The following is a 27631-nucleotide window of genomic DNA, read 5'->3' as shown; positions in this document are numbered from 1 at the left end:
TTAAATGGAAACAAGTCTTTATTAAGGAACTTTTAATATCAGAAAAATAAAACTCTTATAATTCTCTTTACAGCAAATATATATCAGTGCTTTGGCCATCATAAGTTAAAGGCCCTTTATCATAAAATATATGGTTTTTAAACTTTACTCAAATTGAATTTATAACCCCTATGACCTCCCTACATATACATAACAAAAGTGTAGTAAAATTAGCAAATACTAAACTATATTGATAGTTTATAGAAACGGTACACGCATCTAATGTATATTCCTTGGCTTATTAGTTGCAGTGTACGATGCAATACAATACAAAATACATGCTTGGTGAACATTCGTTCATACTACAAGACGGCAGCTAGAGATTAAGTTTCAATACTGACATTTAAACTATTCTACAAGCAATTAGCATTAAAGTTATGCATTACATCATAATATGCCATCAAGGCAACTCTTATACTTGAAAAAAATAAAAACCGTTATTTGTAAACTTTTATACGAAATGTAACTCTTCAAGTGGAAATAAAAAATAAAATTTCTATATATATACTAGTTCAATAAACATAGAATTTTAAAGTTATACTGACAGAAAATCTTCTCTTTTGCCATGGGAAAATAATGCTTCCAAAAAAATAATTAGTAGAAAAAAATCCATCAAGAAATCATTATAATTTCAATCTGAGTGCAGATTTAATAACACAAAAGGTGTCCCCACAGGTTGAAAGGCAAAAGCAAAAAGGAGCATGATAAAGCAAGATTTTTCTTTGTGACTGGACATATGACTTTTGATATCTAATAAAACTGACTACAGGCTGATGTCACAGCTGCTTTTGTAAATTTTGGGAGGGCACACATCTACCCTGTTCCCACTTTCCCTATGATTGCTAAAATAAATGTATACATAATAGGCGAGAAGGACTGAACATAAAAACTACTTTATATTAACATATATACTAGTTAAAAGTGTAATCTTGAGAGTAGCTTGGTAAGACTAATGAAAGGAATACAAGCATCCTTCCTACTAGTCAAAAAAATATGCACTTCCCAATGCCCTTGTTGAAACGGGAGAAATCCTACTGGCAGATTTCTTCACTATTAGGTTAAGAAAAGCAGTGGATAAGAATTCACAATTAGTGAAATAAATTTACAAAAACTGCATAATTAGGCAGAAGTTAAAAGGAAGAAATTGTTTTACAAGACTGGCAGTAGAAACAAGGCAGTATTTAAAGTTATCTTGATAAACCAAAAATGGCATAACCCTTCACAGCACATTATCTGTGTTAGAACTTTAAGTTTAATGGTCTCCAAATTAAAAAAAGTTAACTAGACTATTACAGTTCTTGTGAAAGTCATAATTTATATACCACATTAATTTTTCCTCCTTATTCTCAAACCAAAAACTGGGTGTGACTAGCAAATCAAAAGTGGATGAGACCAAAGAAGGGTTTAGTGTTACAATAGCAGCTTTTTAGATAATAAATGAATAAACTTTAGCCTAATTCTAAGAAGGTTCAATGACAGTTATAAGAATCTGTAAGGAAATTTAGTAAGAGAGGTCTGTTATACCCATGCCATTAAAAGTTTAAGAGTCCACAGATCTAAGAATGGATTTGGATTGCCTGAGTAACAGCGGTCTGGCAGACAGGACACACTGGTGCTTCTCTTTCACAGATTTTGTTAGCGCATTCAATGCAGAAGAGGTTGTGGCCACATGGAACCAGGGCTGCAATGATTTCATTTTCAAAGCATATCACACAGTCATGCTTTCGTCTCGACTCTGGAGGGGAACTTGAGGTGGAGCCACCGTTGGAAGAAGAGTAGCTACCATTGGAAAAAGCAGGGACGTAGATTGGAAGGCCAGCCTGGTTGTTCACAGCAAGTGGGTCACTTCTTACTCTCCTGGCAAGTGGATGTTCTATACTTTCAAGAAAATTAGGCGACAGACTTCCTCTGCGTTGAGCCTTCATGCATGCTGCAGGATCACTGCCAAACCCAGAAAGTGGGTTTGCTGCCTCAAACGGTGCCCAGATAGCTTGTGAAGGTGCTGGTAAGGACTCAAAGGCAGGAGGATCAACCACCAGATCTTCTGAGCCTACAGATTGCATTGTATCACCAAACCAGAAGCTTCCTGTGCCAAATGGGCTGGACGGGCTGAAATCTGCCAACCTATTGCTTCCAAAGAAAGAATCTGTAGAACCACTTCCTAGAGAGCTAGAGCTATCATTTCGATAATTTGAAATCATTCTAGTATGGCCAGGAACTGCTGGATTAGAGCTCAGCCAAACAGATGCAAGGTTGCCACTTTCAAAACTGACATCTGTACCATTGTAATGGAAATCATTTTCTTCATTCAGTTCAATATAGTTTCCAGTGCGCATGGCAATATGCATTTCTATTTCTTCACGTGCTCGATCTACATTTTCAGGCATTCCTGTCACCTCGAAGACTGGCTCCTTGTCTCTACTAGGAGTTACTATGTATGTGTGTGTCTGCTGCTGAATTCGTTTGATGGTAGCGCCTTTAGGTCCAACCACAAGTCCAACTACTCGATAAGGCACCCTGACCTGGACAGTGGTCTGCCCTGGCAGGTTGGGTATGCATGGTGTACCTCCAAGAGCAGGACCATTTTTGTTGCGAGATGCTCTGATCATGGAAAAGTGCTCAGCAGCTGAAAGAATCTCCCGTTTGGCCATGGCTACATCCTCTTTCCGTCCAGTGACTACAAAAACTGGTTCTTCGCCACGAACAGGTGTCTTAATGTAAGTGTTTGTCTTGGCTCTTAGTGCTTTGATTTTGCAACCTATTTAAAAATATGAAAACAGAAAACATTTGTAAGAATTTGTGTTTCAAAAACATTTCAATTTTACTATCAACCCTCTTTCCTCCTCCTAACCAATCATTTGTTACTGAATAGGCAATAGCCAATAGCCATTTGCCCTCATGCAGGGGATGAGAGTCCTCAGCTGATCCAAAACAGTGGTAATTATCTCCATTCCCAGATATTATGCTTATTTCAATTTAAGCATATACTGCACCACAAAGTTCAAGGTTACTTATACAAATACATTCATAAAATAATAAACACAAAGAACTCGCAATCATGAAAAATATACCTCTTTCCAATACTATTCTAACAACATATCCAGTTGGATGGGCAAAAGATAATTTTAAATATTTGTCTTGTTTATGCTTGTGAAAACCTTTACAAACAGAGAAAAATACTCCTGAAGTAAAGAGAATATTGAGTATCAGAAAACTAAGGTCTTAAAATACACCCGGGAAGGGGATGGGACTTGATATACAGGTTTTTCTGTGGCCCAGATTCTCAAAACTTTAATGTTGTCGCTAAACTGTTTATCAACAGTTTAGCCTGTATGCATTTTAGCGGCAGATTATCAAAATGGATTATCTGTGTCAATAGTGAGTTTTCTAGCAGTCTCCAACAATGACATCCAAATGGGCTTTCCAACACTGAAATGAGCCCTCCGGTGCTCATTCTCTCCCTTTGCATCACAACACAGCTCCCCTGCAGTGGCAGCGAACACCCCCCCCTCCAATTAGCAGGAGAGATGCCCACTGCCAAGAAACGCCTGAAAAGGATTAGGTCCCAATTACTGCCCCACACTCTCTCTCTCTGTCATTAGCAAGACAGATGCATCTGGGGACAATATCTTAGAGACAAGAAATTATCTCCCAAACATGTCCAGTTTATTGTCAGCTTTTCAACTCTTTTATATCATTTTACATGAGTTAATGTCGTCAGCATATGATGTAAATGCAAACCATATATGGACACAGGTCACATGAAACTTTAAAGAAATAACAAGCATCTTTCTATCTAAAGGCCAAAGTTCAAAGGTGCTTTGGCCAGCAGAGCCTTTTTCTTATCTAAAGCTTCTTACAAATACAGCTATGAAAACAATTGAATTCACTTCACAACAAGATAAGAACACACATCTTCTCAAACATAATAATGGCCTTGTAGTATTTCAGAGAAGGAAAAACAAACAGGGTCTGGTTTTCTTACAGCTTCAAACACAGCCTAAGGAAAACTACACGTGTCCCTTCAACGCCTGCCCCAAGCACCCCCCCCACAGCGGGAGAAATACCGATTCTCTCCTGCTGCCAAGAAACGCCTGCCCTGCGCGCACCCCCTACAGCAGGAAAGATGCCCACTATTTCCCACTACCATGTGACCCCCCCTGCCATATACCTCCCCCCTGCCTCCAACGCCCCCCCTTACCTCTAAGTAGATGACCTGAGGGATGTGGATTCCCTCCTCTCAACTGGCCTGTGTCATCCAAAATGGGCCTTTCCCTCCCCAGTGCATCTTGGGATGCACTGGGGAGGGGCCTGAGGCTCTGATTAGACAACCTGGGCCAATCAAGAGCCTCTGGCCCCTCTCTGGATACATCGTGAATGGGCCTAAGACTCTGATTGGCTCGGACGATTAGGCATTCGGACCAATCAGAGCTTTATGCCCCTTCATGGGTCAGTGGAAGTTATATAACATAAGAATAGCCTTACTGGGTTAGACCAATGGTCCATCTAGCCCAGTATCCCGTCTTCACAGTGGCCAATCCAGGTCACAAGTACCTGGCAAACACCCAAGTAATAGCAACATTCAATGTTACCGATCCAGGGTAAGCAGTGGCTTCCCTCATGTGTTTCAATAGCAGACTACAGACTTTTCCTCCAGGAACTTGTCCAAATCCTTTTTAAAACCAGCTACTTTAACCACTCTTATCACATGCTGTGGCAATGCGTTCCAGAGCTTAACTATTCTCTGAGTGTGAAAATATTTCTTCCTATTGGTTTTTACGTGAAATCTGTTTTTATTAACAAGAAAAAAATTACAACAAAGGCAAGATGACACACAATAAAAACACTGTTTTACAAGTAGAAATATCTGCCAAAGAGGACTGGACTCTTATGTCTTCCAAAGCCACAAGAAGAACCCCCTCCTCCCCCAGTCCCCAAAAGAAACAGCACAAAATAAAACCAAGTTCAGACAGGTGTGTGTGAAAACAACTGAAGTCCATTCAGGATGCGACTACAACTCCTCAGTGATAAAATGTCCAAATAAGGAGACCAAATATTGACGAAGTCTCTACTTCTGTGACGAGAAGAGGAAGACAACCGGGCCTCCCATCCCATCAGTTCATGCAGTTTATTTCTCCAATACTCAAAGGAGGGAGGTACATCAGCCAACCAGTAATTCAAAATATATTTTTCCCCAGAATTTACTCAGGAATAATTTTTCAGCTAAGGTGAATACAGAAAACATGGAAAAGTGGGCAACCTATTGGTTTTTAAAGTGTCTCCCTATAACTTTATTGAGTATCCCCTAGTCTTTCTAATTTTCAATGGAGGGGGAAAAAATCCACTTGTACCCATTCCTGCTTTAAGTCTTACTACTGATAATTGATTTGCTTTTAACTAATGAATCCTTAACTTCTCCAAGACCAAACCATGAAACTTCTTATTGTGAATCTTAACTAAAGATTTTCCTGTTACTAAGCTACAAACAACTTCACTTCCTTATATCTATTACAAATCCCTGCTATAATGCCTTTCTTCTTTTCCAAGATACATTAAGTATAATTCATCTGTTTCACTTTAATCCAAACTTTTGTGTCCTCATGCTTTCTTCAGCCTCTACGTTCTGTATGAGCATCATTTCCCCATCATTTCCTTCCTTCTCAAAATTCAGATTTTCCTAACTCATCTGTTTTGACTATCTATTAATTCCCTCATTCAGTCCTAAACTACCTAGATACTTCCAAGGATTTCCAATTAAAACAGATCTCAAAATTAGGAAAACCCACTTATCTTTTTTCTTCAAAGTGATGATCCTATCTGTTTAGGAGTGAAGCTGAAAGGAAGAGTAGCACAGTTACTTACCGTAACAGGTGTTATCCAGGGACAGCAGGCAGATATTCTTGACTGATGGGTGACGGCACCGACGGAGCCCCGGTACGGACAATTTTAGAGTGATTGCACTCTAAGAACTTTTTAGAAAGTTCTAGCTCGGCCGCACCGCGCACGCGCGAGTGCCTTCCCGCCCGACAGAGGCGCGCGGTCCCTCAGTTAGTATAAGCCAGCTAAGAAGCCAACCCGGGGAGGTGGGTGGGACGCAAGAATATCTGCCTGCTGTCCCTGGATAACACCTGTTACGGTAAGTAACTGTGCTTTATCCCAGGACAAGCAGGCAGCATATTCTTGACTGATGGGTGACCTCTAAGCTAACAAAAAGAGGGATGGAGGGAAGGTTGGCCATTAAGAAAACAAATTTTGTAAAACAGATTGGCCGAAGTGACCATCCCTTCTGGAGAATGCATCCAGACAATAATGAGATGTAAAAGTGTGAACTGAGGACCAAGTAGCAGCTTTGCAGATTTCCTCAATAGGAGTGGAACGGAGGAAAGCTACAGATGCTGCCATTGCTCTGACTCGATGGGCCGTGACAGAACCTTCCAGTGTCAGTCCGGTCTGAGCATAACAGAATGAGATGCACGCTGCTAGCCAATTAGACAACGTACGTTTAGAAACAGGACGTCCCAATTTATTCGGATCAAAGGATAGAAAGAGTTGGGGAACTGATCTGTGGGGTTTCGTACGCTCCAGATAGTAAGCAAGAGCCCTTTTACAATCCAAAGTATGCAGAGCTTGTTCCCCAGAATGAGAATGAGGTTTTGGAAAGAAAACCGGTAGAACAATGGATTGGTTGAGATGAAATTCAGAAACAACCTTGGGGAGAAACTTTGGATGTGTACGCAGAACCACCTTGTCATGATGAAAGACCGTAAAAGGTGGATCTGCAACCAGTGCATGAAGCTCACTGACTCTCCTGGCAGAGGTAAGAGCAATAAGGAAAAGTACCTTCCAAGTGAGAAATTTGAAAGGAGAAGTAGCTAAAGGTTCAAATGGAGGCTTCATTAAAGCTGAAAGAACCACATTGAGATCCCAGATAACCGGAGGGGCTTTAAGAGGTGGTTTCACATTGAAAAGCCCACGCATGAACCTGGACACCAGGGGATGAGCTGAAAGAAGTTTTCCATGGACTGGCTCATGAAAAGCTGCAATGGCACTGAGGTGGACCCTGATGGAAGAGGACTTCAGGCCAGAATCAGACAAAGAAAGAAGATAATCCAACAACGTCTCCACCGCTAGGGAAGTGGGATCAAGATGATGAAGAAGACACCAGGAAGAAAACCTCGTCCACTTTTGATGGTAACATTGTAGAGTGGCTGGTTTCCTGGAGGCATCCAGAATGGAACGAACGGGCTGAGATAAAAGAGTATCAGTCGAGTTCAGCCCGAGAGATACCAAGCCATCAGGTGTAGAGACTGGAGGTTGGGATGCAGAAGGGTTCCCTGCTGTTGCGTAAGCAGAGAAGGAAACAGAGGAAGAAGAAAAGGTTCCCTGGAACTGAGTTGAAGTAGAAGGGAGAACCAATGTTGCCTGGGCCACCTCGGAGCAATCAGAATCATGGTGGCTCGTTCCCTCTTGAGCTTGAACAAGGTTCTCAACATGAGAGGCAGAGGAGGGAAGGCGTACAGGAACTGATTCGACCAGTTGAGGAGAAAAGCATCTGCTGTTAGACGGTGTGGAGAGTAAAGTCTGGAGCAGAATAGGGGCAGCTGATGATTGTGAGGAGCTGCAAAGAGGTCTATCTGAGGAGTGCCCCATTGATCGAAGATAGACTGTAGAGTTACAGGATCGAGTGTCCACTCGTGAGGTTGGAGAATTCTGCTGAGTTTGTCCGCTAAGGAATTCTGTTTCCCCTGAATGTATATAGCTTTCAGGAAGAGATGGTGATCTATGGCCCAAGTCCATATCTTCTGGGCTTCCTGGCATAAAAGGCGAGAGCCTGTCCCACCCTGTTTGTTGATGTAGTACATCGCAACTTGATTGTCTGTGCACAATAGAAGGACCTGAGGAAAGAGAAGGTGTTGGAAGGCCTTGAGGGCGTAAAACATCGCTCTGAGTTCCAGGAAATTGATTTGATGTTTCCTCTCCTGGGCTGACCAAAGACCTTGAGTCTGGAACTCGTTCAAGTGAGCTCCCCATGCATACAGAGAGGCGTCGGTGGTGATGACTAGTTGATGAGGAGGCTGATGGAACAGAAGACCTCTGGATAGATTTGAGGATACCAACCACCATTGCAGAGACTGACGAAGAGATGATGTCACAGATATGTGTCGTGAGCAAGGGTCCGACGCTTGGGACCACTGGGTCGCAAGGGTCCATTGAGGAGTGCGCAGGTGAAGACGGGCATGAGGTGTGACATGAACTGTGGATGCCATGTGTCCCAAGAGCACCATCATTTGCCTTGCTGAGATGGACGGCAGAGGAAGTACCTGGTGACATAGAGACTGAAGGGTCTGAAGACGATTGGATGGCAGGAAAGCTCTCATGAGGAGTGTATCTAGGATCGCTCCAATGAATTGAAGTCTCTGAGTGGGAATGATATGGGATTTGGGTAGATTGATCTCGAATCCCAGAAGTTGTAGAAACTGGATGGTTTGGTTGGTGGCCAGAAGGACCGCTTGGGCAGAAGTGTCTTTGATCAACCAATCGTCCAGGTAAGGAAATACATGCAGGTGGTGAGAGCGTAGAAAAGCCGCCACCACAATGAGACATTTGGTGAATACCCTTGGAGATGAGGCAAGACCGAAGGGCAGCACCTTGTACTGGTAATGACAATGATTGATCATGAATCGGAGATATGGTCTTGAGGTTACATTGATCGGTATGTGAGTGTAAGCCTCTTTGAGATCGAGGGAGCATAGCCAGTCGTTTTGATTTAGAAGGGGATAAAGGATGGCTAAAGAAAGCATCTTGAATTTTTCTTTTACCAGATGAATGTTGAGATCGCGAAGATCCAGGATGGGTCTGAGATCTCCTGTCTTTTTGGGAACTAGAAAGTAGCGGGAGTAGAATCCCTGCCCCTTTTGATCTAGAGGAACTTCCTCTATAGCGTTCAGAAGGAGGAGGGATTGGACCTCCTGAATAAGGAGGGCTGATTGAGGACTGTTCAAAGCAGACTCTTTTGGCAGGCTTTGAGGTGGGAGAGTCTGAAAGTTGAGAGAGTAGCCGTGGCGGATGATGTTGAGGACCCATTGGTCCGAAGTGATTACTTCCCACCGGCTGAGGAACAGAGAAAGTCGACCTCCTATTGGTTGAGGCAGGAGAGCAGGAATAGGGATACTGGCTATACTGCGGAGAATGAAGTCAAAAGGGCTGTGACTTTTGCTGAGGAGGTTGTTTTACAGCTTGTTGCTGTTGTTGTTGTCTGGGAGGCTGACGTTGCTGTTGCCTCTGACGCCTAGGTTGTTGAGCAGTGGTAGGCAATGGACGGGCTGTGAAACGGCGTTGATAGGCCGATTGCTGCCTGTATGGTCTTGGCGGAGGAGGCTTCTTTTTATTCTTGAGCAGGGTATCCCAGCGCGTCTCATGAGCAGAGAGCTTTTGTGTGGTTGAGTCCATGGAATCCCCAAAGAGCTCATCCCCTAGACATGGGGCATTGGCTAACCGATCTTGATGGTTAACATCAAGCTCGGATACCCGAAGCCAGGCCAAACGACGCATAGCTACTGACATTGCTGTCGCTCTGGATGTAAGTTCAAAAGTGTCATATATGGATCTCACCATAAACTTACGCAATTGGAGAAGAGACGACAAGCATGTGTGAAAAGCGGAATGCTTTCGTGAAGGAAGATATTTCTCGAAAGAAGCCATGGTGGTAAGGAGATGCTTTAAATAAAAAGAAAAATGAAAAGCATAATTACTAGCCCTATTAGCTAACATAGCATTTTGGTAGAGCCTCTTACCAAATTTATCCATGGCCCTTCCTTCTCTGCCAGGAGGGACAGATGCATATACACTGGCTCCTGAAGTCTTTTTAAGGGTGGATTCGACAAATAAGGATTCATGTGGTAGTTGAGGTTTGTCGAACCCAGGAATGGGAATTACCTTATATAGAGAATCCAGTTTACGTGGGGCCCCTGGGACAGTTAAAGGAGTCTCTAAATTCTTATAGAAAGTTTCCCTCAGGATGTCATGAAGGGGAAGTTTCAAAAATTCCTTTGGAGGCTGATCAAAATCAAGGGCATCCAAAAAAGCTTTAGACTTTTTGGATTCAGCCTCCAAAGGAATGGACAAGGACTCACACATCTCTTTCAAAAAACTAGAGAAAGAGGAAGTGGCCTGTTTGGAGGATGGGTCAGGGACAGCCGAATCCTCCTCCTCTGAGGAACATTCTCCTTCAGAAAGAAAGGGTTCCTCTGAGTCTCCCCACAAATCAGGGTCCCTTACATGGGAAGAATGGTCCCGAGACTCAGGTGTCGACGTTTGCATGTGTCGGGTTTTGCGCATCGACTTACCCGACCTCATCGATACCGTGTCCGGAGAAGTTATCGGACGCACCGGTGCCGAAGTCTGCACCGATTGATGGTGAGCTCTCGGCTCCGGTGCAAGGACTGGCATCGATACCGATGAGGTTAGGTGAAGCGGTACCGAAACAGTGGAAGTGGATAATACGGGTTCCACAATCGGTACCGATACAGGTTTGTTCAACAACCGGTACCGATGGCTCGGTGCGAACTGGCACCGGAAGGTTCGGTGTCATGATAGCAGGAAGGAGTCGTTCTAATTGCTCCTTCAGCTGCACCTGAAGGATGGCCGTAATGCGGTCATCGAGGGATGGCACCGGTACCGCTTTTTTCTTCTGCGGTACCTGCGGTGCCGCTCGACGCCCCGGAGATGAGGAGCCCGATGTCGAGGGACTCACCTCTATAGGGGCGGAGCGCTTCCGCTGGCGTCGAACCGGCGGCAGGATTGGGCTCACTGCACTCGAGGCCGGAAGACGTTCCAGCGGGGAAGGCTTCTTAGCCGGCTTACCTGACTGTTGGGATGCCGGTGTGGAATCACGCGGCGTCGAAGACGAGGGTGCCGACTGAATCGGTGCCGAAGCCGGAGTCGAAGGAACGGGGGTCGGACATCTCGGCACCGAACAACAATCGCTGTTGAATTAAGCGATTTTTTAAAGTTCGTTTTTTCAAAGTAGCACAGCGGGTGCAAGAAGAGGCCTGATGCTCAGGACCCAAACACTGTAAACACCAGTTGTGTGGGTCCGTGAGAGATATAGGCCTAGCACACCGCTGGCACTTTTTAAAACCCGGTTGAGGGGGCATGAAAGGAAAAACGGCTTCCGCCAAATCGAAGGCCGAGGCTTCGATGGTGGCAGAAGGCCCCGCCGGGGAAAACCGAAAATTGAAGAAAAAAATGAAAGATATTTTTTTTTTATTTATTTTTTTAACAAAATAAAAGAAAGAAAAAAGGCAAATTAAGCCAAACGTTTACGCGAGCGGGAAGGCAAGTTAGGAAAAAATTTCAACAGCCGTTGAAAACGCGTCTTCTTAGCTCCGCGGAAACTAAGAAACTGAGGGACCCGCGCGCCTCTGTCGGGCGGGAAGGCACTCGCGCTGTGCGCGGTGCGGCCGAGCTAGAACTTTCTAAAAAGTTCTTAGAGTGCAATCACTCTAAAATTGTCCGTACCGGGGCTCCGTCGGTGCCGTCACCCATCAGTCAAGAATATGCTGCCTGCTTGTCCTGGGATAAAAGAAGATACTACAATAGAGGACTAGGCAGTGCATCAAATAAAACTGAACTTGAAGTGAAAAAACAAAAATAAATACAAATAGTGGACAAATGCCAAAAGGAAAAAAACAAAACAAAACAGAAAGAAAATAGCAAAAACAAAAAACTGATCCAAAATGTACACAAGCACAAAAATCCAAAACTTTATAAAAAGTCTAAGGTTTACAAGAATACAATTTGGCCTCAACTCTCAAATATTTTGGCTGGTGCCGTTTCCTAAATTTTCCGTACTTGACGTGGAATGACCCAAATGATCTTTAATCAAGTGGATCAATTTTGAAATTTGTCCATGCTCGACCTCCTCTAAATTGAATAAAATTCTATACGGACATTCATGTAAAATTTTTCAGCTGATCTCTATTGGTTTGAGACTTACAGGCAGCTGAATGGAGGTCACCTTCAGAGTGAAATGATCGCTCCGCATAACACAAAACCACCACTTTGTCCAAGTGCTGAAGCCCAACAAAACCTGGCAGAAGACTGAAATTTTTTGCATTAGTACAACTCTTGGTACTAAGTTCCTGTGCATAGTCTAGAACCTAACACATAGTAAATGATGGCAGATAAAGACCCGAATGGTCCATCTAGTCTGCCCAACCATACATGCTCTATAAATTAATAATTTAATTTAAATGGTCCTTTTTCTTAGATATTTCTGGCCAGAAACCCAGAGTCCAAATAGGGACTCCCTAATTGCTCCTGACCTATACTTTGATTCAGGCCATAACTGGAATAGTAGTCATGGCCCATGACATATGTCTAGGATTTGCATTAGTGCTGCCCGATTTCCAATTTGAATCGATTTGGTTGTTTTTTTTTAAAAAAAATCAGCCTCGCCGATTCGGTGACTAACCCTCTTTCCCGTACCTTCAGGTCTTCTAAAGCAGGAGCAGCAGTGCTGCCTCTTGCTGGCCATCCACTGCTGCTCCTGCTTTAGGGGGGAGGGGGGCGAGTCGGGAAGTGCTGCACTGTCCTCCGGCATCCCCCCTGGCCTCCTGCTCTTACCTAAATTACTGCAGCCTGCAGAGAGAATCGCCGGTGCTGAAGTGATCCTTGAAGGCTTCTATCGTCCTCAGCAGCATGTTCCCTCTGCTTCAATCCTGCCCTTGACGTCAGAGAAGCGGCGGGACCGCAGCAGAGGGAACGTGCTGCATTTATTTCTTTTCTTGATTCTCATTTTTGTGGACTAAATAAGAGATAGTTAATGTTTCCTTTATATGTTTTATTGAATATAATTTCTGGATCTGTGGCAACTTGCAAATGTAATGCTTGTATTAAAAATTGAAAATCTTATATAAAAAAAAAAGTAGGAAAGTAAAAACTTTTAGGATTTGCAACTACAAAAAGGCAGTATACAAGTCCAAATCCCTTTTTAATGTTCCCCTTTTAGGGGATGGAACAGAATGCGTGTGTTTTATTTTATTTATACTGAATGTGTTTCAACTTGTGTGATAGAGCTTTCCTATCATATTGTAGTTCACTTTCTTATCTTTTGTTTAAATTGATTATACACTGCTGAGATCTTGTTTTTTATAGCCAGGCAGAATAGCAAATGTAATAAACTGTAACTAACACATGAAGGCAAACTCGCACTAAACGATCTTTAGCTAAAATGACTATGGTAATCATCATTTTTCTTATTGTAGAAGATAAGGCTTAAAACTAAGGACAAATATTAGCTGTGACCCTTTGATGATAAACATCCAGCTTCAAACAAACATTTTCAACAGGAGCAACTGGACACCAAATTAGCTTTGACTAAAGATGAACATGAAAACTTTGCATCTCATTTTGTCCAGGTTTAGTGTGCATTTTATTGTAAGCTAAACTGTGTCAGTGATCTTTTTACTACATGAAATGTCTTAAAAAATGTAAAGCACTTTTAACATATAGAACACACAAAGACACCAGAATTAAAAGAAATCTCTTAACCGAACGAGACTACAACGGGAACTCAGGCAGCCATTTCTGATGACGGCTCTGCATGGAGTAGGAGTGTAGGAAGATCGCTCCTGTCCCGTGTCACTGCTAGATCACCAGGTAAGGTCTGGACACACAGGAGGGAGTCAGGGGTTGGTCAGTCGGTCCAAAAGTTATTCACAAATTTTCAATATTCGTGGGTCAGCTCTGCCACTAACCACCGCAAATATGGAGGGAGGACTGTATTGGGCTAGATCAGTGGTCTCAAACTCAAACCCTTTGCAGGGCCACATTTTGGATTTGTCGGTACTTGGAGGGCCGCAGAAAAAAATAGTTAATGTCTTATTAAAGAAATGACAATTTTACATGAGGTAAAAACTCTTTATAGTTTATAAATCTTTCCTTTTGGCTAAGTCTTAATAATAATATTGTCATTTATAGCTAAAGAGACATATGATCAAGAAACTGTTTTATTTTACTTTTGTGATTATGATAAACAAACCGAGGGCCTCAAAATAGTACCTGGCGGGCCGCATGTGGCCCCCGGGCCGCGAGTTTGAGACCACTGGGCTAGATGGACCACTGGTCTGACCCAATATGGCTATTCTTATGTTCTTATGAGTAAAAATAAAAGGGGAAATGGTCGAGAAAGGAAAGAACTATGATATAAGTAGTAGGCTATTTTAGTATAGCAGTTATTTTACAGCCTGCAATATCTTATGCTAACCCCCTGCCGTCTTTCCTTATGTTATTTCCCTTGTTTTCTTTTCTAACATTGTAGTTCCTCCCCCATCTATCATTTTGCCCGTGTCCTTCTTAATCGCCTCTCTATTTTTATTCCTTTCTGTTTTGTCCTTATTGATTTCATATGCCCTTTGTTTTTTATTTGCACACCACTCAGACATTTGATGTGCGGTACATTAAGATTAAAATAAACTTGAAACTAACAAATATTCTTTTTCATGGAGAGGGTAGTGAATGCCTGGAATGTCCTCCTGGTAGAGGTGGTGGAGACAAACAGTTCAAAAATACATGGAATAGACACAAAGAATCCCTAAACAGAAAGGATAGTATTGAAATAATACCGAAATAAAACGCAACAGATCAACAGCTATAAAACTTTGTTTATGATGCTCAGGAGTGGTGCTTAAACAGCAGTTGCAGCAGCAAGGAAGTGAAGTTGATGACTGATAGACTTCGACGATCTGTGTCCTGTAGGTGGCAAGACAGTTCAGGATGGGCTGGAGTAGGTTTTGACGGCACATCGGTAGCTGAAAAGTAGGGCCAGTGCAGGGCAGACTAACGGCCTCTTTTACAAAGCCGCGGCTGCAGTGCGGCAACAGCCCCGAAGCCCTTTAAATCTCTTTGGGCTTCGGGGCCGTTATCGTAACGCGGCTTTGTAAAAGAAGCCATAAGTTCTGAGCCCTGACAATGGCAAGGATGATCAGAAGCAAGTACAGTATGTATATTTTATACCACATTCGTATCATTGTATCATCTTGCATATCTCGTGGAGATTGGAAGACATATTATAGTGAAACTTAGCAAGTAAAATGGTTCAAAATTGACAGTTGGGCAGACTGGATGGACCATGCAGATCTTTATCTACTATACTACTATGGAAGGAGGATTGACAATGGGAAATTGGAAAATAAAAGGGAGTTAAAAGCAGGCCAGAGGGGAGCAAGAACAGTACAGTAAGGAGATATAAACAAAGAAATTACAAAAATTTTAATCGTAGCTGGAAGGTTTTAAAATGTATTGATATATAATTGTTCTTAAAATTGTGTGTAATTATGGACTTATAGTTTGGTTAATATTACCTCAGCACTTAGTTTTTGTAAGTAAAAAGTGATCTAATTGTATTTCATATTGTTCTGAAAAGAGAATGAGAGGTGGTAGCTTGCAAGATATATGGGAAAGAAAAGGAACAAAAAAAAAAACAAAAACCAAAAAACTTGATAGAAAAGATGGAAGGGGAGACAAGCCAATGAGTAGAAAAGAGGTAGAGCAGTAGGTGTGGAAAGAGGACATACGAGGATGCACCAAAGAGTAGGAAATAATGGAGAAGACTAAGGGCTCCTTTTACTAAGGTGCGCTAGCGTTTTTAGCGCATGCACAAGATTAGTGCGTGCTATAGCATGCACTAGCAGAAAAATTACCGACTGCTTAAAAGGAGGCGGTAGCAGCTAGCGCGCGGGGCATTTTAGCACACGCTAAAACTGCTAGCGTGCCTTTTAAAAGGAGCCCTAAATGGCAGAAAAGGAAACATCAGTGTGTCTGCTTTGCTGGACAATGGCATAGGAATTTGCACAAAAATAATAATAATAATAACTTTATTTTTCTATACCGCCATAGTCAGATGACTTCTAGGCAGTTCACATCGAAAAGAAGGCTGGACATTGAGCGAATTACAAATGCATGAGGGGAATGTTACAGAAGAAAAGGGTTGTAGTGGAGGGAATTGTAAGAGGGGTTGAAAGGGGGAGGGAAAGTGAGAGGGGTAGGAATTGCTTGAAGATTGCTTCGGGTTTGTAGGAGGAAAAAGCGTAGTGAACGCGGATTGGTCTATTTAGGTGATGAATTTGTCAAACAGAGTGGTTTTGATAGATTTTCGGAATGTGTTGTAGGTCTGTCTGGTTTTATTTAAGTAGTTTCCCAGCCAGGATTGTTGTCTGTTAGCTTGGAACATGAAGGTTCTGTCAAGGTAGGATTTGTATTTGCAGCCAGTAATTTTAGGATAGGCGAAGATGCTTTTGTTTCTGGTTGTTTGTGTGGGGTTGTGTAGAGTAAAGAGTGTTTGCAGGTAGGAAGGTGCTAGGCCCCAGATTTGTTTGAAGCAGATGCATGCAAATTTGAACTGTATTCGCGCTTCCATTGGTAGCCAGTGCAGCTTTTTGTAGTATGGGCTAATGTGGTCTTGTTTTCTCAGTCCGAAAATCAAGCAAACTACAATGTTTTGTACTAATCTCAGTTTTTTAAATTGTTTTGTGTGGGATACCAAGGTAGACGATGTTGCAGTAGTCCAAGGTGGATAGGATCAGCGATTGCACCAGTAACCTGAAGGATGTTGTGTCAAAGTATTTTTTAATAGTCCTTAGCTTCCATAGTGTGTAGAAGCATTTCTTCACTGTTAAGTTTGTGTGGTCAGCCATGGTCAAGTGCGTGTCTAGTGTGACACCCAGAATTTTTATGGTTTTGGAAATCGGATATTCGTGGCTGTTTATTTTTAATGATGTTCTCGTTATTTTGTTGTTGGGACTTGCCAAGACAACTTTTGTTTTCTCTGTATTTAGTTTCAGTTTGAAGTTGGTGGTCCATTTTTCGATTTCTCTCATTGTATGTGAAAGGATGTCTATAATTTCAGTTGAGATGTCATTTAAGGGGATTAGAATGGATATATCGTCTGCGTATATGTAGTGTTTTAAGTTTAATTTTTGTAGTCGGTGACCTAAGGATGCTATGTAAATGTTGAATAATATAGGCGATAGAGGGGAGCCTTGGGGTACCCCTGACGGGTTATTCCATGGGTTGGAGTGATTTCCATTGCTGGCTACTCGGTAGGATCTGTTTGTTAGGAATTCTTGGAACCATTTCTTTACTTTTCTCGAGATTTCCATTGCATCAAGGCACAGTAGCATAATTTTGTGGTCTACTAGATCAAAAACACTGCTGAGGTCTAATTGCAGGATCAGTGCGCTTTTGCCTTTGCTGAAGAGATCATAGAGGTGGTTTAGTATGGAGGCTATGACCATTTCTGTGCTATATCCTTTCCTGAAACCTGATTGATGTTTGCTGAGGATGTTAAATTTGTCTAGGTAGTTTATCAGTTGGAGGTTGGCCAATCCTTCCTGTAGTTTTGTGAAGAGGGGAATGCTTGCTATGGGTCTGTAGTTGGATGTTAGTGCTGTAGAGGTTTTCTGATCTTTGGGGATTGGTGTAATCAGTATGTGGCCCATGTCTTTGTTTAGTGTTCCGTTTGTAAGGGCCGTTGTTAGCCAAGTGAATAGTTCCATTTTGAATTCAGGTGGGGCAGTTGTTATAATTTTGGGGGGGACATTCGTCGAGTAGGCAGTTTGATTTGCTGTATTTGTTGAATAAATTTAGGAACTGATGGCAGCAGAGGAAGACGCTCCAAAGCCGTTCAGCAGCTTGCAAAGATCGCTAGTGCCAGCGATCTTATTGCAGGCTGCTGAAGTTAGGGAGATTGATTCTGGAGGCCAAGGGAACAGCAGGCCTTCCAGAGGGGGGGTGTAGTCCTTTGGTGGGGGGTCCAGCCTTTCGGGGGAGGGGGGTACAGGCCTTCAGAGGAGATAGGCAGGCAGGCCTTCAAAAGGGGGGGGGACAGGTAGGCAGGCCTTCGGGGGGGATGCAGGCCTTCAAAGGGGGGAGGACAGGCAGGCAGGCCTTTGGGGGGGGATGCAGGCTTTCAAAGGGGGGGACAGGCAGGCAGGCCTTTGGGGGGATGCAGGCCTTCAAAGGGGGAAACAGGCAGGCCTTTGGGGGGATGCAGGCCTTCAAAGGGGGGACAGGTTATAAGGCAGGCCTTCAAGGAGGGATGCAGGCCTTCAAAGGGGGGGGACAGGCAGGCAGGCCTCCAGGGGGATGCAGGTCTTCAAAAGGGGGGGGACAGGTAGGCAGGCAGGCCTTCGGGGGGGGGGGGGATGCAGGCCTTCAAAAGGGGGGGGGGGACAGGCAGGCAGGCTTCCAGGGGGGATGCAGGCCTTCAAAGGGGAGGGGACAGGCAGGCCTTCGAGGGGATGCAGGCCTTTAAGGGGGGGGGGACAGGCAAGCAGGCAGGCAGGTCTTCGGGAGGATATAGGCCTTCGAGGGGGGTACAGGCCTTCACGGGGAGGTGCAGAAGAACACGGAGGGAGGGGTTCAAAGAGACGTGCATATGCCGGACTTGGGGGGGGGGAAGAAATAATGGGTCTGAAAATAGAGGCTAGGAAGAGAGATGATGGACAATGGGATTTAGGGAGGGAAGGAACAGAAAGGGAGAGAAGTTGGACACAAGGGATGGTGTGGAGGGGGGATTGAGATACTGGATAGGAGGATAGATGGGAAAAGAAAGGGAGAGATGGTGGACCTTTGGGTGATGGGGAAGGAGAGAGAGATGCTGGATGAAAGGGTAGTTAAGAAAAGATGGATCTGTGGATGGAGACGAAAAAAAAGAAAGATGCCAGACCTCCGGGGGAGGGAAGCTAAACAGAAGGGGAGGACAGAGATGGCAAATGGGTGGTTAGAACGGAGAAAGAAGAAAAGAAGGAGACCCTGGCAAGCAAGTTATCAGAAGACAACCAGAGCCTGGGACAAACAAGATTTGAATGACCAGACAACAAAAGGTAGAAAAACTAATTTTATTTTCCCTTTTGTGATTACAATATGTCAGATTTGAAACGTGTATCCTGCCAGAGCTGGTGTTAGACCGCAAATGTGAGCTAGGATTTAAGAGAGAGAGGAAAAGTCTTTTTTGTTTATTTTGTTTACACCACAGCTCCAGTGTGGTTAGGAGAAGGCAAAGGTAGTGAACAGGCTATAAAAGGGGTGAAGAAGCTATAAAATAAACTCACCAGGATGTTTGAAAAAAACACCCAATTGGGTAGGAAAATCAAATCAAAAAGCCAATTCAGTAGGCTGAATCGAATCGAAATTTTTTTCCTGAATCGGGCAGCACTACTACAGACCTCTGACTCACGCAGCAAATTGATAAAAGATCTGATTGCAGATATCCAAAAGTTCGGAAAGAAAGAGGTGCTGCTTTTGGGTAACTTCAATCTGCCAGATGCAGACAGGAAAGTGCCATCTGTGGAATTGGAAAGAAGTAGGGAGATTATTGATGCCTTTCAAGAGGCTCTGCTCAGAGAAATAGTGGCAGAACCCACAAGGGAAAAAGCGATACTAGATCTGGTCCTCACAAATTGGGAGAGTATCTCTAATGTTCGAGTGGGTGCCCACCTGGGAAATAGCTATCAAACAGTTTGATTTAATATAACAGATAAAGTGGAGGGCGGCCACACAAAATGAAAAGTCCTAGATTTCAAATATACGGACTGTAGGCAGATTTATGGGTATAACCAATTAGTGCAACATAAACAAGCATATGCACATCTCGTATCTAGGATATCCCATAACTGCAGTCACGGATTTGGATTTATGCCAACTTATACGAATACAGAGAAACCAAAGCTATATGAAATGTTTTATTATAGATATAAAAATATATTTTCACAAGCCAGCAGCAAACAACAACTAATTATTGTTCACAATATATCTGAATACATACATATATTTCAGCACACAATTATTACACAGTAATCACTAAGTAAATTAGTAAATATGACTAATTCTTACACACAAAGTAATTTCTTACAACACTAAGTCCTGATAATAGCAGCAATCTATTATAGCTTATCACCAAGGGCTCTTTTTACTAAGGTGCGCTAGCGTTTTTAGTGCGCGCTACGCACCAAAAACTAACACCAGCTCAATGGAGATGTTAGCTTCTAGCGTGCGTGCTATAACTGCTAGCACAGCTTAGTAAAAGGAGCCTCAAGGGTACCTAACATTCCTATCCATAACCAATACAATTCTATCTAGCCAGCTAAAAGAAGAGATAATTCCTTTTCTCACCCTTCCATCTCACCTTAGCAGATCCGGGAGATGGAATTCTTCTTTGTCCTCAGCTTAGAAGATGATAGAACTTCTTATGGTCAGACAAGTCCGTTTGTCACTGGAGCAGCTGTAATATATTAGCTAGAGTTCCTTTTGCAATAGAAACCAGATCTGTTTATAAGACAGTTCTGCATCTTCACTCTCATATGAGAGCAGGTCACAAAAGGCAACTTTTATCAGTTCTTATTGTTACGTTGTAGTGTACAAAGAAACCTAAGTTTTGATCTGAGCTCCCTCACATCAAAACATAGTCTAAATCCTTGCAAACACCTTTCTCCTTAGGTCGTGTCAGATGACCCTCCAGGACCAATCAAAGCAGAACAGCAAGAATGAATAGTCTTTTCTTGTGCAGAGGCCTTGAAAGGCACCATAGATAAGCACAAAACATAGATCATAACATAGTTCATAACTCCTCCAGGTCTCACACAGAAGCTGAACAAGTTAGGGTGGACCACTTGTCCTTGACTGAAACACACAGTTCTTGTAAACGAATCCAAAATGCATCAGGCAGAGATGGTTCAGGCAGGAAAAATGGTTCAGGCTTGCTTGACATGAGTGAGGCCTAACCTTAGGTATGAGTCAGGAATCACCCCTACAGGACTATAGTAAATGGGAGCATACCTGAAGAAAGAGCTGTTAGGATGGAAGGACATAAGGGAAGTTGAAAAACAGTGGTCGAAGCTGAAAGGAGCAATAAAAATGGCTACTGACCTTTATGTGGGGAAAATAAACAAAAATAAGAGAAAAAGGAAACCGATATGGTTCTCTAAACTAGTAGTGGAGAAAATAAACGCAAAAGAGTTGGCTTTCGTGATATATAAAAAATTTCAAGAAGAGTACAGAAAGGACTACCTGGTGAAACTGAAATAAGCCAAGAGTGAGACATCTGTTGAACAAACGGGTAGGAATGTAAAAAAGGGAGATAAAAATTTTTTCAGATATATTAGTGAAAGGAAGATGATGAAAAATGGAATTGCGAGACTAAAAGATGGTATATATCGATACGTGGAGAGTGATGAGGAAAAAGCAAACATGCAAAACAAATATTTCCGTTGTGTGTTCACAGAAGATGATCCTAGAGAAGGACCAAGATTTACTGGCAAAGTTAAACAAATAGAGTAGATACTGTGCCATTCACAGAAGAAAGTGTTTATAAACAACTTGAAAAATTGAAGGTGGACAAAGCAGTGGAATATTGAGGGAGCTCAGAGATGTTCTGGTGGGTCCTATTAAAAATTTGTTCACCAAATCGTTAGAGAAGGGAATGGTTCCTGAGGATTGGAGAAGAGCAGATGAGGTCCCTATTCACAAAAGTGGTCACAGAGATGAATCGGGAAACTAGAGGCCAGTAAGATAAAACTTCAGTTATTGGAAAAAAGGAAGAGTTGCTGAAAGAAAGGATAGTGAAATTCCTAGAATCTAATGGGTTACAGAATCCAAGGCAACATGGTTTTATTAAAGGTAAATCGTGCCAAACAAATCTGATTGAATTTTTTGATTGGGTGACCAGAGAATTAGATCAAGGGCATATGCTAGATCAGGGGTCTCAAAGTCCCTCCTTGAGGGCCGCAATCCAGTCTGGTTTTCAGGATTTCCCCAATGAAATGCACGAGATCTATGTGCATGCACTGCTTTCAATGCATATTCATTGGGGAAATCCTGAAAACCCGACTGGATTGCGGCCCTCAAGGAGGGACTTTGAGACCCCTGTGCTAGATGTACCGTATTTTTCACACTATAAGATGCACCTGACCATAAGACGCACCCTAGATTTAGAGGAGGAAAACAAGAACCCCCCCAACATTCTGAACCAAATTGTATACTAATATATACCTGGCATCTTTAAATTCTGTCCCAGCCCCCCCCCCCCCAAAAAAAAAAAAAATCAATTTTACATACCCCACAACACCTTTAAAATCCGTCCCATTCCCCCCAATCAATCATTACTTTTACATATCCCCTGGCACATTTAAATTCTGTCCCAGCCCCCCCAATCAACCATCACTTTTGCATACCCCCTGGCACCTTTAAATTCCATCCCCCCCCCCACAGTGGTACTTTTAAATTGTGGTGGTTACTGGACAGTTGACTACTGATTATGTCAGAGCCAGCGGTGCACAAGCGCGCTACTGCCTGGGAGTGTTCCACTTCCTGAATGGTTGCCGTCAGTTTTTGTGCGACTGATAGCAGCCATCCAGGAAGTGGCGTGCGCCCAAGCATTAGCATCCACCACAATCAGGAAGTGTTGCAAGCCCAGGCATTAGCGTGCTTGTGCGCCACTGGCCCCGACATAATGAGCAGGCAGCTGTACAGTGACCACAATTTAAAGGTACCGCCGGGGGGGGGGGTATATTCACTTCATAAGACATACCCTTATTTACACCCACTTTTTTGGGGAAAAAGTGCATCTTATGGAGCAAAAAAATACAGTGATTTACTTAGATTTCAGCAAAGCCTTTGGCACGGTTCCTCATAGGAGGCTCTTGAACAAACTTGACGGGCTGAAGTTAGGACCCAAAGTGGTGAACGGGATTAGAAACTGGTTGACAGACAGATGCCAGAGGGTGGTGGTTAATGGAATTTGCTCGGAGGAAGGAAAGGAGAGTAGTGGAGTCCCTCAAGGTTCGGTGCTGGGGCCCTTTCTGTTCAATGTACTTGTGAGTGAAATTGCTGAAGGGCTAGGAGGTTTGCCTTTTTGCGGATAATACCAAGATTTGTAACAGAGTAGACACCAATGGGGGAATGGAAAACATGAAAAGGATCTTCAAAAGTTAGAGGAGTAGTCTAGTATCTGGAAACTAAAATTCAATGCAAAGAAGTGCAGAGTAATGCATTTGGGGATTAGAAAATCAGAAGAAACCATATGTGCTGGGAGGTGAGAGGCTGATACGTATGGATGGGGAGAGGGACCTTGAGGTGATAGTGTCTGAAGATCTAAAGACAAAGAAACAATGTGACAAGGCGGTGGCTGTTGCCAGAAGAATGCTAGGCTGTATAGAGAGAGGTATAACCAGTAGAAGAAGGTGTTGATGCCACAGTACAGGTTTTTGGTGAGGCCTCACTTGGGAGTATTGTGTTCAATTTTGGAGACCGTATCTGGGAAAAGACATAAGAAGACTTGATGCGGTCCAGAGAATGGCAACGAAAATGGTAGGTAGTTTGCACCAGAAGACGTATGAAGAGAGATTGGAAGCCCTGAATATGTATACCCTAGAGGAAAGGAGGGCCTGGAAGATATGATTCAGACGTTCAAATACTTGAAAGGCATTAACGTAGAACAAAATCTTTTCCAGAGAAAAGAAAATGGTAAAACCAGAGGGCATAATTTGAGGTTGGGGGGGGGGGGTTGATAGACTCAAAGGGAATGTTAGGAAATTCTTCTTTACGGAGAGGGTGGTTGATGCCTGGAATGCACTCCCGAGGGAGGTGGTGGAGAAGAAAACAGTTAAAAAAGCATGGTATAAACAGAGAATCTCTAATCAGAAAATAATGGGTATATATTGACGAACTAAGGCCAGTAGTGGGCAGACTTGCACGGTCTGTGTTTCATATATGGCCATTCAGTTGAGATTGGGCTGGGGAAGGCTTCGATAGCTGGAGAGAGCTTTGGCGTAGACTCCAGTAGATAGAACCTAAGCAACCACCAGGCAGAGCTCTGGATTTCTGGCACAGAAATATCTAAGAAAAAAGACCATTTAAATTTATAGAGCATGTATGTACAGTTGGGCAGACTAGATGGACCAATCGGGTCATTATCTGCCATCATTTACTATGTTACCTATGGGTTAGAGCAGGGGCTGAGAAATATGAAAGCCTGATTCAAATCTCACTGTAGCTCCTTGTGATTTTGGTCAAGTCACTCATCATCCTCTACAGTGGAGAATGACACGGGGACAAAATTTTTCCCCATCCCTATCCCAGCAAGTTTTTTTCATATCCTTGCCCTATTCCTGCAAGCTCTGTCCTCATCTGAGAAAGTCTCACAAACACTTTAAAATCATAAGTGTTTGAGGCTTGTGCGGTTAAGGCAGAGCTTACAGGAATGGGACAGGCACAGCGACAACAACTAACGGGGAAGTGACGGGGAAATTGAGTTCCTGCGGGGACAAATTTGTTCCCATGTCATTCTCTACAACCTCAGGTATAAAGAGATTGAAAATCCTCCAGCAACAGGAAAATATCTACTGTACCCGAAAGGGGTAAGGGATTGGTATTTCTATACCACCTTTTTATAGTTTTACAACCACACTGAAAATGGTTTGCATACAGGTATTTCAAGCAATCTATCTAATATACCTGGGTCAATGGAGGATTAAGTGACTTGCCCAGGGTGACAGGGAGAAGCGTGGGGTTTGAACTCACAACCTCAGGGTGCTGAGGCTGTAGCTCTAATCACAACACCACACTCGACTTGACCTACAACTTAAAAAGGGAATGAGAATGGGTATTGCAGGATTCCTGCAGGAATGGAAGAGGTTGCCACAGAGATTGCTACAAGGATGAAAGGAATTGCCACAGGATTCCCACTGAAATGTAGTCAAATCTCTAGTGATGCCAGAATGAGGCTTGAAATGCATGAAGGAGGCAACTGGAGCAGCAGAATGAGGCTTGGAAAGCAATGAGAGGCAAATGGATCATCAAAATAAAGCACTTGGAACACTCACTGGTTGACCACCACCCAAAAAAACTGGAGGCTATTGGGATCAGAAGGAAATGGAGGCCTGCCAGCAAGTACCGTAATAGCATTGATTCCTGCAGGTATTGGTGAGCTGGAGCAAATTAATTATAGGAATGGGTGAGGATAGAATAGATCTTAGCAGACACAGGTGGGTATGTGTTAAGATTCCACTGGGAGTGTTATGAAATTTCTGTCCCTATGCAGCTTTCTAAACCAAAATCTCTTCCCCATGCATCACTGGCAATAGTACTTCATCAGAGATATGTGGGGCTGACCTAGTTTGAGTGACTCCTAACAATTTGAAATCTGAGCAAAATTGCAGTAGTGTAACAACACATTATACATAAACCATTCCTTATTCTCTTTAGGAAAATAAAACACACTAGACATTCTGTTAGCTTACAGCTGATACAGTATCATTTATGTTCTTAAAATGCCAACTGCATAAAATAAAAAAGGAAATGAATCTGCTTATCATGTGTTAGCACATAAAAAAGGAGAGAAGGGGTAAGTGGATGAATGAAATGGGAGACAACACAACCAGTAGCCTTTGACTATACATTTTATTCTGTCTCTGATGATTTAGTTTACACCAGTGGTCTCAAACTAGTGGCTCACCAGGTACTATTTTGAGGCCCTCAGTATGTTTCTCGATTATATGTCTCTTTAGCTATAAATGACAATATTATTATTAAGACTTGGCCAAAAGGAAATATTTATAAACTATAAAGAGTTTTACCTCATGCAAAATTGTCATTTCTTTAATAAGATATCAACTATTTTTTTCTGAGGCCCTCCAAGTACCTACAATCCAAAATGTGGCCCTGCAAAGGGCTTGAGCTTGAGCCCACTGGTCTAAACTGTATGTGGGGCAGTAAAAGGTTAAATGGCTCTCCCAGAATGACAGGAGTGTGGGATTTGAGCCCCGCTTCCCTGCTGTTCTAATCCCTCCACTTGTTTGCCTTTGACAACTGGTTGTGCTCTGTCTCCCCTTTCATTCATCCACTTACTCCTTTTCTCCCTTTGTATGTAATGTTACCCACACTCTCCGTCATTCTGCCCCACATACAGTTTAGACCAGGAGTGGGCAACTCCGGTCCTCGAGGGCCGGAATCCAATCGGGTTTTCTGGATATCCCCAATGAACATGCTTGAGATCTATTTGCATGCACTGTTTTCAATGCATATTCACTGGGGACATCCTGAAAACCCGATTAGATTCTAGCCCTCGAGGACCGGAGTTGCCCATGTCTGGTTTAGACTGTAAATCCCCACAGACAGGGGGGGGGGGGGAGGAAATGTCTACAGTACCTGAATGCAAATTCGCCTTAAACTCCTAAGTTTACCTCATGGCTCACCTCTAAATCCCTTAAAGTCTTCTAAATCCACCTTATTAGCGTCCTTTCAATGATATCAGAAAACCCAGTCTGAGGCTTCTCCATTCACTTTTTCCCTTGACATTTCTATTCCACCATATTCCCCCACCTACTGCACACAGCCTCGTCCCTTCCCACCTTCTACCATGCACGTATTCTGAATCCATTACACATTCCATTGGGTCCGGTTGGATTTTTATCACAGTATTTTTTTTTATCATTGTACGTTTTTTAAATAGAATTTTCATGGTTTTATACGTCAGTGTTTAATAAATTATCTCCAGAACATCTGTATCCACAGTTTTTGTTTTCACTACACATTCTCCATTTGAAGATACATCTATTCACTTCCAGACTATCATAATCGTGCCCCCCCTCTCCTCCTTCATCTCCCACACAGCTGCATCCCCCGGGCTCGCTTCCACGTCAGCCCCACTCCCTTCCTCTGCAAATCACTCACCCTGCCGCCCCACGATCTCGGCGACGTGCTCGGAGCTGGGCACCGGGACGAACTCGTTGGTGTTGACGCTCTTTCTGCGGAGCAGCGCGGCCTGTTCCACCCCTCCACCGTTATAGGCCTGGGAAAGCATGGCGAACACCGCCTGCGGGTTCGCCGCCTCCGCTCCACACAGCAACGCCACGCCGGCTTCTTGCGCCTCGAAGGCGGCGGCGGGCTGCAGCAGGACCGAGCCCAGCCCCGGAAGCAGGAGCGGCGTTTGAGACAGGAGCAGCGGCACCGGGGAGCCACCCGGGCTGCGGCTCTCCTCCTCTTCTTCCTCCTCCTCCTCCGGCGGCTCGGCGTCCTTCTCCTCCTCCTCTCCGTTCCCGGGCTGGGCCGCGGGCTTGTGGGCGGGAGGCTGCGGCAGCTCGGGCGCCCCGCGGTCAGCGCGCGGCCCGGCCTCGTCCAGGCCCAGCCCGGCCATGCACTCGCGGAAGCGCTCGGGCTCCGCCAGGACGGACGCGCTGCTCGGCATGGGCTCGGGGAGGGCTCTCCTCTTCCGCTCGTCAGCCCGCTCGGTTCCGGCGGTCCCCGGCCTGCGCTGAGGCGGCTTTTTTTTTTGTTGTTCGACCCCCACCCACCCCTTTTGCTACTTAGATGACTTTCTGTGATAATAATTTAACATGTTTGGCTTAAAAAAATATATATGTAGGTTAAAAAAAAATTAAACGTTTATGGGAGACGAAATTTGTTACAAAATTAAAACATTTTGCTCAAATAGATAAAAGAGAGGGAGGGGACGGAGAGGAGGAAAAAAAAGCGCCAGCGCCAGAGGGATTTTTTTTTATACACCAACGTGCAGCAGCTTCTAATTTATTTATTT

General features: G+C 43.6%; 1 protein-coding gene across 1 annotated transcript; it reads right to left on the bottom strand.

The window, feature by feature from the left end:
- MEX3C (mex-3 RNA binding family member C) lies at positions 1–27631 on the bottom strand. Its single transcript, XM_033934322.1, has 2 exons — positions 26770–27631; positions 1–2797 (listed from the first exon to the last, which is right to left on the bottom strand). Exons 1-2 carry the CDS (start codon positions 27281–27283, stop codon positions 1596–1598), a joined length of 1716 nt encoding a protein of 571 aa, XP_033790213.1. The 5' UTR covers positions 27284–27631; the 3' UTR covers positions 1–1595.

This window comes from Geotrypetes seraphini, chromosome 1 (genome assembly GCF_902459505.1).
Source record: "Geotrypetes seraphini chromosome 1, aGeoSer1.1, whole genome shotgun sequence".
Lineage (NCBI taxonomy): Eukaryota > Metazoa > Chordata > Amphibia > Gymnophiona > Dermophiidae > Geotrypetes > Geotrypetes seraphini.
The sequence above is the reverse complement of the archived record's forward strand: the minus strand, read 5'-3'. Positions and strand labels throughout refer to the sequence as shown.

What these genes read in the sequence shown, in the direction of transcription:
- MEX3C (XM_033934322.1), bottom strand. Translation starts at nt 27,283, where the DNA reads ATGCCGAGCAGCGCGTCCGTCCTGGCGGAGCCCGAGCGCTTCCGCGAG. An exon ending in CGAGATCGTGGGGCGGCAGG is followed by an intron (nt 2,798 to 26,769) that starts GTGAGTGATTTG and finishes ATTTTTAAATAG; the next exon opens with GTTGCAAAATCAAAGCACTA.